We start from the raw sequence: 14,363 nt of genomic DNA, 5'->3' as shown, positions 1-14,363 counted from the left end.
TTCTAGATGGACATGCTGACCACTCAAGGAAGCAAGAGGCATCTATCTGTTTAGTTACGCAAGAGTCCACTTGACGCCATGTTTGCCGATTTACTTGCTGTTTTTGAAAGATACAGATTCACCGTTCTGCCCGCCATCCTCCTTGTCGCCGGCTTTGCGGTATGGCTTCGTCGCGACCGCCGCCTCGACAAGATGCCGGGGCCTCGAGGGTTGCCGCTGATAGGAATCGGCATCAGTCTGCCCGAAAAGGCCCACGTGCGCTTTAGGGAATGGGCTGGGCAGTATGGCGAGGTCTTCAAGTTGCGCGTGGGCTGGTTCAACTGGGTCGTCATCAACAGTCCCGAGGCAATGCATGAGATATTGAACAAGCAGGTAGGTTAGCCGTGCCCGACTCGATACCATGTCAAGGCGCCTAACATTGCCTAGTCCATACACACTTCGTCCAAAATGCCCGCGCCACTGGGCAATGACGTCGTCATGGGGGGCATGCGGATGTTTACACTGCCCTACGGCTCGAAATGGCGCGCCTACCGCAACATATCGCACCAGCTCCTCTCGAGCACCATGACGTCCACGTTTGTGCCCTCGCAGGAGTACGAAGTCAAGCAGCTGCTCTTCGACCTTGCCACCGACAACCAGAAGGAACAAGAGTTCCAGATGCACGTGCGCCGCTTCGCCTTCAGCATCATGATGACGAGCACCTACGGGATCCGCGTGACCAACTGGGACGACGAGAACGTCCACCACGCCCTGGCGAGCGCCCGCATCCTGGGCCAGATCACGAGGGCCGGCGCTTTCGTGGTCGACGAGCTCCCGTTCCTGGCGCGGCTACCGCCGTGGCTCCAGCCAGGACGGCGACAGGCCGAGGCGTACGCCAAGCCGATGCTCGAGGCCAAGATGCTGCTGTGGCGCGGCCTCCAGGAGAAAGTGGCCCAGGGCCGCGCGCCCGTCTGCTACGCCCGCGAACTGATGGAGAACAGCGACGGCTGGCGCAAGCAGGGGCTCCGGGACGAAGACGCCGCCTGGGTCACGGGCGGCAACGTCGAGGCCGGCTCTACGACGACCTCGGTCACCCTGCTGAGCCTGCTGCTGCACCTGGCCGCCGAGCCGCGCGCGCAGCAGGCGGCGCACGCGGAGCTGATGCGCGTCGTGGGACCGGACCGATCGCCCACCTTTGAGGACGTCCGGGATCTGCCGTACGTCCGCGCCTGTGTCAAAGAAGTGCTCCGCATGCACCCAACGCCGTTCTGGGGCATCAAGCACTACGCCGACGCCGACGTCGTGTACAAGAACTACGTCATCCCGAAGGGCACCATCCTCCTGGGCAATACCAGCTACCTGCACTATGACCCGCGCCGCTACGACGAACCGTTCACCTTTCGCCCGGGGCGTTACCTGGAATTCTCCAAATACAGCTCCGAATACGCCAACCAAGTCGACCCGTACCAGCGTGACCACTTCACCTTTGGCATGGGGCGGCGGATCTGTCCCGGGTCTCGTCTCGCCGAGAACTCCCTCGACATTGCCCTGGCCAACATCCTGTGGGCCTTCGAAATCCGCCCGCCCCTAGTGGATGGGGTCGAGGCGGAGAGCATGGATGTAAGCGACGATGATTGGGAGGATACCAGCTTCCGTGGACCTAGGCCATACCGTGTCCGCTTTGTGCCGCGATCCCAGGCAAGGTTGGATCTGGTGCAATCGCAGTGGCAGAAGGCCACGAAGGAAGGCTATACCCTGCGGGGTCAACGGGTAGACATGAACGGCTTTGTTCAGAAGACTTAGAGGAAAACGTGGAATCGACTCCTGAAAAAAATGGTAGAATACAAGATAATACACTTCGAAAAGAAACATTGATCGCTTAGCATATGTCGCATGAAACCCTTCTTTCCATCGTGCTACCGTTGGCACAGCCGCCAATCAGGACTGTCACGAAGACCTGTTCTCTATCTGCTGGATCACCTCTTTTAGCTGTTCTCTAACATGGGCAATGCCGCTGATCGACCAATCCACGGCATTGCGAATGGTCTCGTCCCCATCATTATCAGTGTGCGTGCGGTCGATGTTCATGAACTCATCGATGGCCTTTTCTGTCTTGCGTAGCTCACGAAGTAGAAAAGCGCAACGCAGATTAGCTTGTTCCTCGGCATCTAAGCTGAGATCGCCAACCTGTATCGCTGTCAGATTGATGCCGAACTGCCTGGGGGTGGGCGCATCTTGTTGGGAAGGGCTGCCAGCACTGCTGGAATTGCTGCTTGCGTAACTGCTGTCCTCGGGCTCTCGGACATCCCGCAGGGGCATGGAATCCCTCGCGGCGATGCGGTACCAAAAGAGCATCTTGGACAGTATGGCTACATATAGCATGATGAGGTGGGGGCATTGCGTGCATTGGCATCTCACTGTGTGCTCTCTGGATTAGTAGTTGCCCCCCAATTCCGACACCACACCACGTTGGTTGTGCCCGGCACTCACTAAGTGTGGTCCAGCCTTCGAGGGCAGACCTGTTGGTGGCTATGACTCTGTCGAAACGCGGCCTGAGGTTCAACGAGTTGAAGCTAGTCAAATGAGTTGAACAGGTAGCTGCCCCTTGACCCAATTCCCCGTGCTGCATCGAGCTCAGAATAGCGATAGCACGCGCCTCGCAATCGTGTGCGCTGTTCGTGTTTGATCCCGCAAACGAAGGTTCAGTCTCACTGGGTACGCCTTGCGCCGCTGGGTGGTTATCCTGAGGGCTGGGCTGTGGAATAGAGCCACCAGTGTCGGCTCCTGAGTTGGCGAGGGGAGCGAATGTCTCGGTCATGTCCCAATTAGCAAAAGAGGCGGCGTTGAAGTCGGAGCTATCAAACGACCACGAAGACGCGATTGCCGAAACATCGCTTGAGCCATGCAGTTGGGTGTCCAAGATAGAGTCCAGTGATGGGTTGTCCATCACTGGCCCCGACGGACCATTCAGTATGACATTCCATCCCAGCTGACCGGGCAGAGCCATGATGGGGACGCTTGGGGCCACGATTGGCTGGCTCGAGTCACCAATAGCTTCTGTGGTGGTGGAAGTGGCGGCGGCAGTAGCAATTTGCGCTGTTCGGTCATGGTGCCCTTTCTTTCGCCAGGTCTGTTTTCCGTGCTTGCGGGACTTGCTGTACGTGCAGGTAGCGTTCACCTCGAGGCAACGTTTGCAAGCCGGATGCTTCTTGTCGCATTTCACTTTGGCCTCGGAACAAGTGTCGCAGGCCGTGCGCAGGTGGACCGTAGGCTGCTGGTTGTTTTCGGCCATGTAGCTTTTATATAAACCTAACTTCGCGACTTGCGCTCGTCTCTGTGTGCCTATATAAATACATATACAGGGCTAGTGGTGATGCTGGATCAAATGTACCAAACATTGTCATTTGAGGTACGAAGCGAACAGGTAAGCTTGGGTGCTGGGGGAGGGACTCCAAGTGGTCCGTGTCAGGGTTTTGCCTGTTGGTTGTTGGGCGGTGCATGGTGGGTGAGATCTTACGTGGGATGCAGCTGCTAGTTAGGTAATATGACCAGGGAGGACATCCAACTTGCAGCCCATCGACAGATTGCACCGACGTTTCACAGAGATGACAGGCGGCAATGGACGACCAAATCAAGCCTATTAATGAATCCAGAATTAAAGTACTTGTCTTGGACTAGCAGCTACACTGGTTGACTGGGGAAAATGCTGTCATCGTTCCTAGCTCGCTGTTTGAATTGTTCTTCTCCGACGCTCCGATCGCCCTTCACTGCATGTCTCGCCTGCGCCCGTAACCGTATAGGAACTGTCAAACTGAAATCCCCGAGCGATCCGACGCGACGAATGGCTTTTCAGCATGTCAAAACAAGAATGGGTCGCCAATGAGTGCTTCCACCAGATCAGACAATCAAGTCTGCGGCCTTGTGGCTGACTGCATTATCTTGGTGACGTGCTGGCAAAGCAACATTGGGGGCGGAGGTGCGGCAGATCCCTTCCGGGAAGGGACGGGCCTTGGATGCAGGCACGTCTGATAATATCTTCGACAACCATTGGGGGCTATCATCGTGAATGGGAAGCACTAGCATTCTCACTGGCCCGTTTACGCCATCCACTACCAACTACACCATCTTTATGCAATATCCATCTCCCGGACCCCTTTGCCGTGCTGTCGTAAGATCTTATCTACGTAATAGCTCTGGAGGTGACATCGTTTCCCCAATCATAAGCTCACGCGGCGTAAGCCACACTTCCGCCTAGCCTCGGTTTGTGCAACTGAACGATGTGCGTGCTCGGCGAAAAAGGTCGCTGGTGTAGTAGCCGACAAATACGATCGTTTCACTCCATGTCATCTGCTTCCACATGTATATGCACGGCTCGGGCTTTCTGTCTTACATGGCTGTCCGTTTCAAGTTGATATTGAAACTATTGGCTCAAGCAAGCGGACTTTGAAGTAGCTAGCTCTCCACGACTGATGTAAATCCAGCAACGCGCATGGGAGTGTGCAGCTATCCGATGATGATTGGCTTTCCGGAATCATGGCCTCGAACCTTCCTCCACTCAATCCCAATGGCGCCCAGAAACGCGACGCACTCCAGTATAAGCGATAGGCGGAATGTCCATCTCAAAGCCTCCATGTAAGCGCTCAAAACCTCGGGCAAATGCTGCTCGGGGACTACGGCCCGCAGGCCTGTGGCCCCGGCTGAGACGACTGTGTGGCCATCCAGACCAGGAACACCGAGGTCATTGATGAGTTCGATGAGTTTAGTGGCAAATATGTTATTGCCGACGCCCAGGAAGATGGAGGCGCCAAGGAACTGTGCCATTATAGTCAGCGCCATACCTGTCGGGACGTCCTCGTCAGGCAGCGTCTGGGGCAGTGTTGTCAAGTAACTAACTAACTAACCAGCGTACCGTTAATTGGTTAACACTACCTTTATAATAAAATCGGCCTCGGTTAATTAATAAAACGATTAATATAAAAAGTATTAATTAATTAATAATTAATTAATTAATATTTCGTAGTATTTTTTTTTTAATATTTTAAATATTAAAAAGGTTTAATATTAAAAAATATTATTATATTTAATATTATACTATTATATTATAATATAATATAATATATATATTAATTTTAATTAAATTATATAATAAAAATATATAATATTATTTAAATAATTAAAAAAATAATAAAAAAAGTAAACAAAAATAATTATATTAAAATTTAAATTTAAATCTTTTCTCCCTTTTAATTTCTTTAAAATAAATATAATAAGTTTTTAATAATTAAAAAGAAATATATTATTATTATATTATATAGTTTAAAAATAAAATAATATTATTTAATAATAAAATTTATTTTATTAAGGTATTTAAATTAATTATATATTAAAATAATTATTTTAAATTAAATAATAAAATTTATTATTAATAAAAGTTATTAATATTAAATAGGTTCGTTAATAAATAAAAACATAACTTTAATAAAGTTCGAATTTATACCTTTTTAAATAAATAAAAAGTATTATTATTATATTATAAAATTTTTAATGGATTTTATTTAAAGGATATAAAGAAATAATATTATTATTATATATATAATATAATATAACATTATTATAATTAATTAAAGGTTTAGTTAATAATTTAATATTATTATTATTATTATTTTAAATTTTTTAAATATAATAATTTAATAATTCTCTTTTTAATTTTATTTATTATAAAGTTTCTTATAATTTATTATTTTAATTCCTTTATAATTAAAAAGAATAAAGGATTAATATTATTAATAATATTAACTTTATATTAAAATTTTAGTATTAAATTTAAAATAAAAATAAGTTTATAATCGATCGATTATAGAAAATAATTTTTTATATTTAATAAATATTAATTAAATAATAAGGAAATTTAAAGTTATTTATAATAATTTAAGGTATATATTATAATAATTATATTAATATCTTTAAATTTAATAATATTTAAATATTATTATATATATTTATTATCGCGTTTATTATTATAAATTTAATTAATTAATTAATTATATTATTATTATAGGAAATAACCAAAGTTATTTATAAATATAAAGGTTAAAAGGATTATTAATATTATCGATTTAAAGTTTAATTTATTTAAATTTTAATATTTAAATTTTTATATATTTTTAAATATTTATTTAATATTATATATTTAATCGATATTTATTATTTAAAAGTATTTAAAAGAAGGTTATCGATAAATCACATAAAATAAATAAATAATATAATATATTAACGTTAAATAAATATTAATATAATAATTATTAATTTTAATTTAAGCGACGTTAATATCGATATTATATTTTATTAAATTTAAATAATTAATAAAATCTTTTTTATATTATTTTAACTTTTATAATATAAATTCGAAATTTAATAAATAATAATATATATTATTATAAAACCTTTTAAAATTATCGAATTATTACTTTATTTAATTATTATCTTTTAATTAAATAAAATAATTTTTAAAATCTTTTAATATTAATATAATTTTAAAGGAAATAAATTAATTAATATTAATTAATTAAATAATTATTTAAAAGAAAATAAAGATATTATTTTTTATAAATAGTTAAAAAGTATTAATAATAATAAATATATATTAAATAATTTATTTATAAAAATATTTAATATATATTATTTCGATATATTAATATAATTAAAAGGTTTATATAATTATATAATAAACATTTAATTAATATATTTAATTATCTTTAATATATTTTAAAGGTTTTTTTTAAAAGATAGAATTAATATAATTAATTTCTTAAATCGATAAAAATAAATTATTAATATAATTATTTTAATTAATAATAATTATAATAATATAAAATTTATCTATTAGCTTTTAACGGTATTAATTTTTATAATTAATTTATAATAAAATATCGGAATTATTAAATTTATAAATATTTTTATTTATTAATTAATCGAGGTTTAATAAAGTTTTAATTATTAAATTTAATAAATAATTAAAATAATAATCCTATTAATAATATCTTTTAAATTTATAAATATTATCGATATAATTTATTATTATATTTATATTAACGGTATTATTAAGAATAAAATATTTTATTTTATTATTAATATTATATAAATTAATAAACTTTATTATTATAATATTAATAATATTATTATTATAATAACCCTTTATTTATAATATATTTAATATTATTTTTTTAAATTAATTAATAAAAGTATTATAAAAAAAGTAATTTAATTTATATATATTATATTTATTATCGAACCTTTAATTATTAAACGCGAAATATATTTAATTAAAAGTAAAAATTAATATATTAATAATACGGTATTAATATTTATTAAATTTATCGATAATATATAATTAAAAAATATTTTATAATAATATTATTTATTAAATTTTAATTTTAAAATTTAAATAAAAATAAAAAGCTCGAAATCGATAAGAATTAATAATTTAAAAAGGAATAGATTTATTAATAATTTATTTAATTAAGAAACGTTAAAAATATATTTTATTAAAAGAATTATATATTTTATATATAGATTTAATATTATTATTATTATTAAAGTTTAAATTTAAAAAAATTATAATAAATTAATATTTAATAAATTCAATATCGTTATTTATTTCTCGCTTTAATTTATTTATATTATTAAGAAATATTTTAATATTATAATATAAATATAAATAATTTATTATATTTAATAGGCTTTTATTAATAAATTTATTTAATATCGGTAATTATTTTATTATATAAAATATATAGATTTAATATTTTTTTCTTTTAAATTAGAAATCGAAGTTAAATTTTTAAACTTATATTAATTATAGTTTTTTAATAATTATAAAAATTTAATTATTAAATTATATAATAAAAATAATTAAATATCTATTGATAAAAAAAAGAGGTTTAATAATATTAATAAATTAATAAATAAATATTATAACGACATTATAATAATAATAAATTTAAAAAAATAAATAATTAATAAAGTTATTAAAAAATATATAAATTAAATATATTATTTATTATTTAAAATAATATTAAAGATATTATTAATATTAAAATTATTTTTTAATTTATTAAGATTAATTTACGAAATTTATAATCAATTCTTTAATTCTTATATATTTTAATTAAAATATTAAAAAAATATTATAAAATTATTAATTAAAAGCTTTAAAATATATTAAAAATCGATAATATTTAACCTTAATTCTAATTATATTAATTATATTAATTAATTATTAATTATTTAAATTTTTTAATTAATTTATAATATTTTCTAATAAATCGATATTAATTAATTAATATGGCGGTGTTGATTGATTGGTTGAATATAAGGTTGGAATGGTTGGTTGCTTGACAACACTGGTCTGGGGTGTTTTTGCATGTCAGTCTCTACATCTGGACACAATTATTCAGTTGGTGGAGGTTGGCAAGGTACCGCCCCTACAACCGTGGCAAATAGTTGCATGCCCATTCCTAGTCCAAACCCTATGATGGCCTGGTAACCGATCCACATGCCTGCTGATGAGTTCACCTGCCAGGTTGTCAGTAGACCCAGACCAACCGATGCCACGACACAGCTGGTGATGAAAAAGGGGACGTAATGCCCCGTTTTCGCCGCGAGGATGCCGGTGATGACAATAACAACGACTTGTACAACCACAAGCGTAATCATACGTATCCCTGAGTCCTCGGCACTGGTGGCCTTGACCCCTTGGAAGTACAGAGGCATGAAGTAGAATGCCGTATTGAAGGCGCCGAAGGAGAAGAAGTTGAACCCTCAGACAGCCGCGATGGTGCGTTGGCTAGCTACCCGGGAAGGGACTGTGGCATCTTCTCCCATGAATACCTGATCCGCGACAAACGCCACCAACAGGACCTAGACAGCCATCAGGCATCAGCGGCTGGTCGCCACATGTGAGCCCGACATAAGGGATGAAAAACATACGCAGAAGAAGACTAGAGCTATGACAACACGGTAATCGGACCAAGCGTAAGCTATGCCTCCCCATTCCATGGCCAAGAGGAAGCAGACTATGCTCGGAAGAAAGAAGCCCAGGCCCACGAGATCGAACTTCCACAATAGTCGACGGAACGACATGGTATCATGATCCGGGGCATTGGTCTTGATGAGGAAAAGGGCCAGCGGTGCCGAGACGGCACCGATAGGCAGGTTGATGTAGAAACACCATCTCCACGTCACCGAGTCTGTGAAAGCGCCACCAATCTAGTGTCAGTCAGCATGTGTAAAGAACGCCCTGGTTGTAGACCCTCTTCTGGGCAACCTACCACGGGGCCAACGGCCGAAGCCACGCCAAATGTGGCGGCGTTGACGGACTGGAAAGCGGGGGCTTTTTCGGGCGGTACAATGGTGGCGACGATGACTAGGGAGCCGGTGAACAGGGCGGCGGCTCCAACACCGGCAACGGCTCTACCGACAATGAAGACGGCAGAGGACGGGGCGACGGCCGAAATCAAGGAGCCCAGCTCAAACAGAAACAATGCCGCCAAGAAGACCCATTTGGCTGGGTAACGAGAGTAAAGCTTGCCGGAGAGGAGCTGGAAGGCACAGGTTGGAAGGAGGTACCCTGAGCCATACCTAAGCATATGCGATAAGGGTTCAGTGGTCAAATCATCCAGCCTGCTTGGCTCGGCTGAGGCTGGGTGATCATTTAGCTTACCATCCGATGTGATTGATGGCGTGGAACTCGTCTGTAATGGCAGGAATGGCCGTCGCGATGATGATGTTGTCGAGTCCTACGCAGAAGAGACTCAAGCTCAAGGCGACGAGAATGAGGATGAAGGGGAGGCTCTTCACGTCCATGTACTGCGACTGTGTATGAGGTAGTCGGGTCTCGGGGTCACCACTGCCTTCTTCGGAGACGGGCATGGCTTGGCCCTGCTGGCTCGCTGGTTCGCTAGCCTTTTCCTTCATGTCGGTTGAAGTGAGAGTGGACCGCTAGGGTGAGAGGGTGTATTGAGTGTTTGTTTCGGAAAGCCTCTTATGTATATCCAATTGCCAACTTGGATCGCTTGGAAGTTGAAGCGATTCGATTAAATGATTTATCTTTTTAAATGTTGTTTCAGGACGGGCGTTTTTGAATCTTCATTTGCCCACCTGGTGTGTTGGAAGGGCCATTCATGTTAGCGGACCCCCTGTCGCGAGGGAGCGATTTAGGCTGTTGGCATGTAGCACGGGAAGGGCACCTTAGGTAATCTCCGTCCCATATTCTTGCTTTCTTTTGGCTTACAAGCAATACACATATTTTGGATTCCTTACGTACGAGCCCCAATACCCCTGGCTGATAGTCAAAACAGTTTGCGGGTAGCTTTTGCGGCGAAACTAGAGTGGGCAAGCTTGATGTCAGCATTTGAGGTACCCAACGGAATACCCGGCCCCCTGTCTCGCGCGCCCGTGTCGGGCTTTAATCGATTGGGAGCATGGTTCGGCACGGACTGACTTGCTTATGTCCCTGCTCTTATTGATCTAAATCACGGATACATAGTACCCATACGCTTCCTTTCAACACGGACCTTCTTTGATCAATTAATACCATTTGTGCAAAAGGAGCCACCCGATATACGGTACTCTAACCGTAATATCGTGCAACCACAAAACAGACCTGACAAGTTGTGTTTTTGCTTTTAACAGCATGGCTTACATAACCCACCTGCAATATCTCACCCCGCTGCAAGGGGCAGCCAGACCACTCATCATTTTATCAACGCTCTTGTTGTTGATGGTGCTTCTTTGGGCAGTACGCAGAGATAAGAGATTGGACAATTTACCGGGTCCCAAAGGCAGCTTGATAACTGGTATCGGGCGTGATCTTCCGCCAAACGCGATACAGAAGTTTAGAGAGTGGGCCGAGGAATATGGGGAAGTATACAAGATTCGGCTGGGTTGGTATACTTGGGTGGTTCTAAGCAGCCCGGAGGCTGTGAAGGAGATTCTCGATAAACAAGTGAGTAAAATATCGCCTAACAACCGTTGGAACTACTATTAATCCCGCTTCGCCAAACACATAGTCCGTTTCTACGTCATCAAAATTGGCACCACCCATGTCTGAGTTGGTGGTCGGAGGCATGCGAAGTGAGTTGAACCCCCTGAAAATACACAAGTGACTCAATGTTGACGCCATTGCCGCTTGAGTGGTCACCATGCCGTATGATTCGAAGTGGCGCAAGTACCGGACCATTTGCCATAACCTTCTGACGCCCAAGATGACGGCTGCGATGCTGCCCATTCAGACTCAGGAGATTGGCCAGTTGCTTTACGACTTGGCTTTCCGCAATAGCGGGGACTATGTGTTCCGGGACCACATAAACAGGACCATCTTCTCCATCATGATGAAGACGGTATACGGGCGTCGGATTCTGGGGAAGGATGATGAAGACATCCGCAACATGGTGGAGAGCTCCAAGATCCTTGGTCGACTGGTCCGGGCGGGTGCGTTCATCAAGGATACGTTTCCTCCACTTGCCAATCTACCAGAGTGGCTGCAGCCATCGAGGAAGCGGGGCCTCAAACTTGCCGAGTTCATCCTCTGGGTCAAGATGCGGACATGGAACAACCTGAAGGAGCAGGATGCCACCGGCGTAGCCCCGGACTGCTACGCCACGCAGATGATACACGCGGACTGGTACCAGCAAGGCTTGACCGACGAGGACCTCGCCTGGCTAGCTGGTGGTTTAGTCGAAGCGGGTTCCCACACTTCGATACAAACCGTGGTAAACCTCGTCTTCTACATGGCCGCCTCCCCTGAAGTGCAGCGCAAGGTCGCTGCCGAGGTGGAGAGTGTGGTGGGAGGATCCAGGCTTCCGACCATGGACGACGTCCCTAACCTTCCCTACGTCTTCGCCTGCATCAAGGAGATTTTGCGACTTTGCCCGGTCCCTCCATGGAGTATCAGACATTTCACCGACGCAGATGTAACTTATAGAGACATGGTGATCCCGAAGGGTACTGCCATAGCCTGTAACACCGCGGCGCTCCACTTCGACCCGGTCCGCTATCCCGATCCCTTCCGCTTCAAGCCAGAGAGGTATGCCGACTACCACAAGTCCTCCCTGGACTACGCGGCCCAGCCAGACGCCAACAGCCGCGATCATTTCTCGTTCGGTGCCGGCCGACGAGTCTGCCCTGGCATCCGCTTCACCGAAAACAACCTGGGACTGATCCTCGCCAGCCTGGTCTGGGCTTTCGAGATTCGACCATCCGTCGTCATGGTCGAGGGGAAAGAGCAAGAGGTCCCCCTGAATCTGTCGGAAGATGCCTTTGATCCCTACCCCTTACGAGCGCCGAAGCCGTTTAAAGTCCGGTTCATTCCCCGTAGCGATGAACGTGCACGGTTCATCCAAAGCACCTGCGATTCTACGGGCAAGAGCTAGTGCGGACGCGTGGCAAAACAGCAAATTTGGGTCCTCGGGAAATCACAATCTTCTATATAATGGGGTAGTGTTTTAGGGAATGGTATTTATATGCAAGTAGATAATAAGTGATGTGATGAAATGAGATGCCCCAAGACACAGAAGGGATTGTTTACGATATGGGGTTTTTATTTCCTTTTTATTATTTGAGTGATTAGGTATCAAAAAGGCGATGATGCTAAACACACTTAGTGCTGTGCCCTAGATCATTCACAACAACATCGATGCGAGTTCTCTTTTTTTTTTTTTTCCCCCTTTCAGTGTTCTTTCTTTTTCTTTTCGATTCGTACCAAGACTCTCCGGCGAGAACAAAAGGCGCGACTTGCAAATGCCAATACCATATACATTCGAGAAATTGACATTGATCCAGCGGCTATGCTGGATAGACTTCAACTATCGATCTACGAACTGATCAAAGGCTAACCACGAGCTTCTTGCCACTGACCTGCGGCATCAGGTCCAAATTCTTCTCCACGCTTTCGAAGCCGGAGCCCACAACTTCCACCTTCAAGGGCAGCTTGTACTTCCCCTCCTCCAGCAGCTTGACCAGGAATAACATGGCACTTGGCGCTTCGTCCAGAGCCATCTGACCACCAAATACTGTGAACATCAGGGGCTAACTATGTGAGACGGGAAAGTTAGTAAGGAAAGAATGAATGCTTACAACTAGCTTGCAGCCCGGTGGGGAGCTGCACGCCAGGCCGCGAGATGACCAGAGTGTACAGCTTGGGCCCATCCGCGCGAAGCGCATCGAGAACAGCGGGCGAGTCGGGACCCGCGCCGACCGCATCGACGATGGCATCCACGCCGACCGGCGCCGCTTCCCTGAGGGCCGCGGCGTCGTCCTGCGCGGACCGCGCCAGACAGGCGGACGCGCCCAGCGACCGCAAGTGGTCGTGGTGAGCGGGCGCGGCGGTTGCGATGATGACAGCGGACGGCAGAGCCAGGCGCAGGAGCTGAATGGCGGACGAGCCGACGCCGGAGCTGCCGCCGAGCACGAGGATCGACTTCGGGGGGTTGTCGGAGACGGCGTGGAGGGTCGAGAGGCCGGGCACTTCCACGCGCAGCCCCACGATGATGGCGGCGAGGGCGGTTAGGTAGGCGATTCTGAATCAGTGTCGCCGCGCCTTTAGCTTGACTCTATGCAAATGAAACTGGATGCGTATATCATGGTCGATGATTAAGCACTTACGGCAACGAAGTAGCCTCTTCAAAGTTCAGGAACTCGGGTTTCTTGGCAACAGTGACTTCGTTGGCAGTGAGGACATCCTGGAAGGCACCGTTGAACTGGGTGCGCTGAACCCAGGCCATGACCTTGTCGCCAGGCTTGAAAGCCGTCACGCCATCGCCAACCGACTCGACGACGCCGGCACCTTCGATGCCGAGCACAGTCGGCCAGCTATCGATGAGAGCACCGAACCGCAGATTCTTCCAGTCAATGGCATTGAGAGAGACGGCTCGAGATCGAATGCACACTTGACCCGCGCTTGGCTTGGGAAGGAGTGTCTCGACCAAGGCGAAGGGGCCACCCTGCTTCACGGTTTGGAATAGGCGGTTGGACATTTTGGGTGGAACTCAGAAAAAGGAATAGCGTGGGTGTTGGCTTCAAGACTAATGCACTCTCAGGAACTTGCAGCTTCATTTATGGGTGGTGTAAGAGTGCGAAGCGGAAGGGAGCCGGAGATAAAACCTCGGGCTTTGGCACAGAGGCATTGATCGCCGTGATTGGCCCGCGAAATCCGTATCACCTCACGCCCGTCACGTCAGACAGACAAAGGGCAAACTGCCATTTGCGCCAATCCTTTCGGACATGTTCTCGATACGCGAAGACGCCTTAAACCCGTCGCGCTCCCGAATTGACTAATCAGTTGAATACCAAAAAAGCCGAAGTGAATATTTCTTCGGCCCATCAAG

At 43.4% G+C, this 14,363-nt stretch overlaps 7 protein-coding genes across 7 annotated transcripts; 3 read left to right on the top strand and 4 right to left on the bottom strand.

Annotated features, from left to right (window-relative positions):
- Positions 1–78: 78 nt before the first annotated feature.
- PG985_002743 (O-methylsterigmatocystin oxidoreductase) lies at positions 79–1,782 on the top strand (the record flags this gene model as incomplete). Its single annotated transcript, XM_066822512.1, has 2 exons — positions 79–372; positions 427–1,782. 2 exons carry the CDS (start codon positions 79–81, stop codon positions 1,780–1,782), a joined length of 1,650 nt encoding a protein of 549 aa, XP_066689944.1.
- A 144-nt stretch (positions 1,783–1,926) lies between these two features.
- PG985_002742 (uncharacterized protein) lies at positions 1,927–3,271 on the bottom strand (the record flags this gene model as incomplete). Its single annotated transcript, XM_066822511.1, has 2 exons — positions 1,927–2,348; positions 2,470–3,271. The coding sequence occupies 2 exons, from the start codon at positions 3,269–3,271 to the stop codon at positions 1,927–1,929; spliced, it is 1,224 nt and encodes a 407-aa protein (XP_066689943.1).
- Positions 3,272–4,482: 1,211 nt separating this feature from the next.
- PG985_002741 (MFS general substrate transporter) lies at positions 4,483–8,751 on the bottom strand (the record flags this gene model as incomplete). The annotated part of the gene is made up of 2 exons (XM_066822510.1): positions 4,483–4,845; positions 8,458–8,751. 2 exons carry the CDS (start codon positions 8,749–8,751, stop codon positions 4,483–4,485), a joined length of 657 nt encoding a protein of 218 aa, XP_066689942.1.
- A 48-nt stretch (positions 8,752–8,799) lies between these two features.
- On the bottom strand, positions 8,800–9,954 carry PG985_002740 (MFS general substrate transporter; the record flags this gene model as incomplete). The annotated part of the gene is made up of 4 exons (XM_066822509.1): positions 8,800–8,898; positions 8,968–9,246; positions 9,309–9,618; positions 9,701–9,954. The coding sequence occupies 4 exons, from the start codon at positions 9,952–9,954 to the stop codon at positions 8,800–8,802; spliced, it is 942 nt and encodes a 313-aa protein (XP_066689941.1).
- Positions 9,955–10,672: 718 nt separating this feature from the next.
- On the top strand, positions 10,673–11,144 carry PG985_002739 (uncharacterized protein; the record flags this gene model as incomplete). Its single annotated transcript, XM_066822508.1, has 2 exons — positions 10,673–10,984; positions 11,049–11,144. 2 exons carry the CDS (start codon positions 10,673–10,675, stop codon positions 11,142–11,144), a joined length of 408 nt encoding a protein of 135 aa, XP_066689940.1.
- A 36-nt stretch (positions 11,145–11,180) lies between these two features.
- On the top strand, positions 11,181–12,410 carry PG985_002738 (O-methylsterigmatocystin oxidoreductase; the record flags this gene model as incomplete). The annotated part of the gene is made up of 1 exon (XM_066822507.1): positions 11,181–12,410. The coding sequence occupies one exon, from the start codon at positions 11,181–11,183 to the stop codon at positions 12,408–12,410; it is 1,230 nt and encodes a 409-aa protein (XP_066689939.1).
- Positions 12,411–12,861: 451 nt separating this feature from the next.
- On the bottom strand, positions 12,862–14,012 carry PG985_002737 (uncharacterized protein; the record flags this gene model as incomplete). The annotated part of the gene is made up of 3 exons (XM_066822506.1): positions 12,862–13,049; positions 13,114–13,556; positions 13,642–14,012. 3 exons carry the CDS (start codon positions 14,010–14,012, stop codon positions 12,862–12,864), a joined length of 1,002 nt encoding a protein of 333 aa, XP_066689938.1.
- Between the last annotated feature and the right edge of the window lie 351 nt (positions 14,013–14,363).

This window comes from Apiospora marii, assembly GCF_038362585.1.
Source record: "Apiospora marii strain CBS 49790 chromosome Unknown utg000002l_segment0_segment0, whole genome shotgun sequence".
NCBI lineage: Eukaryota > Fungi > Ascomycota > Sordariomycetes > Amphisphaeriales > Apiosporaceae > Apiospora > Apiospora marii.
This window is presented reverse-complemented; position numbering and strand designations above follow the sequence as displayed.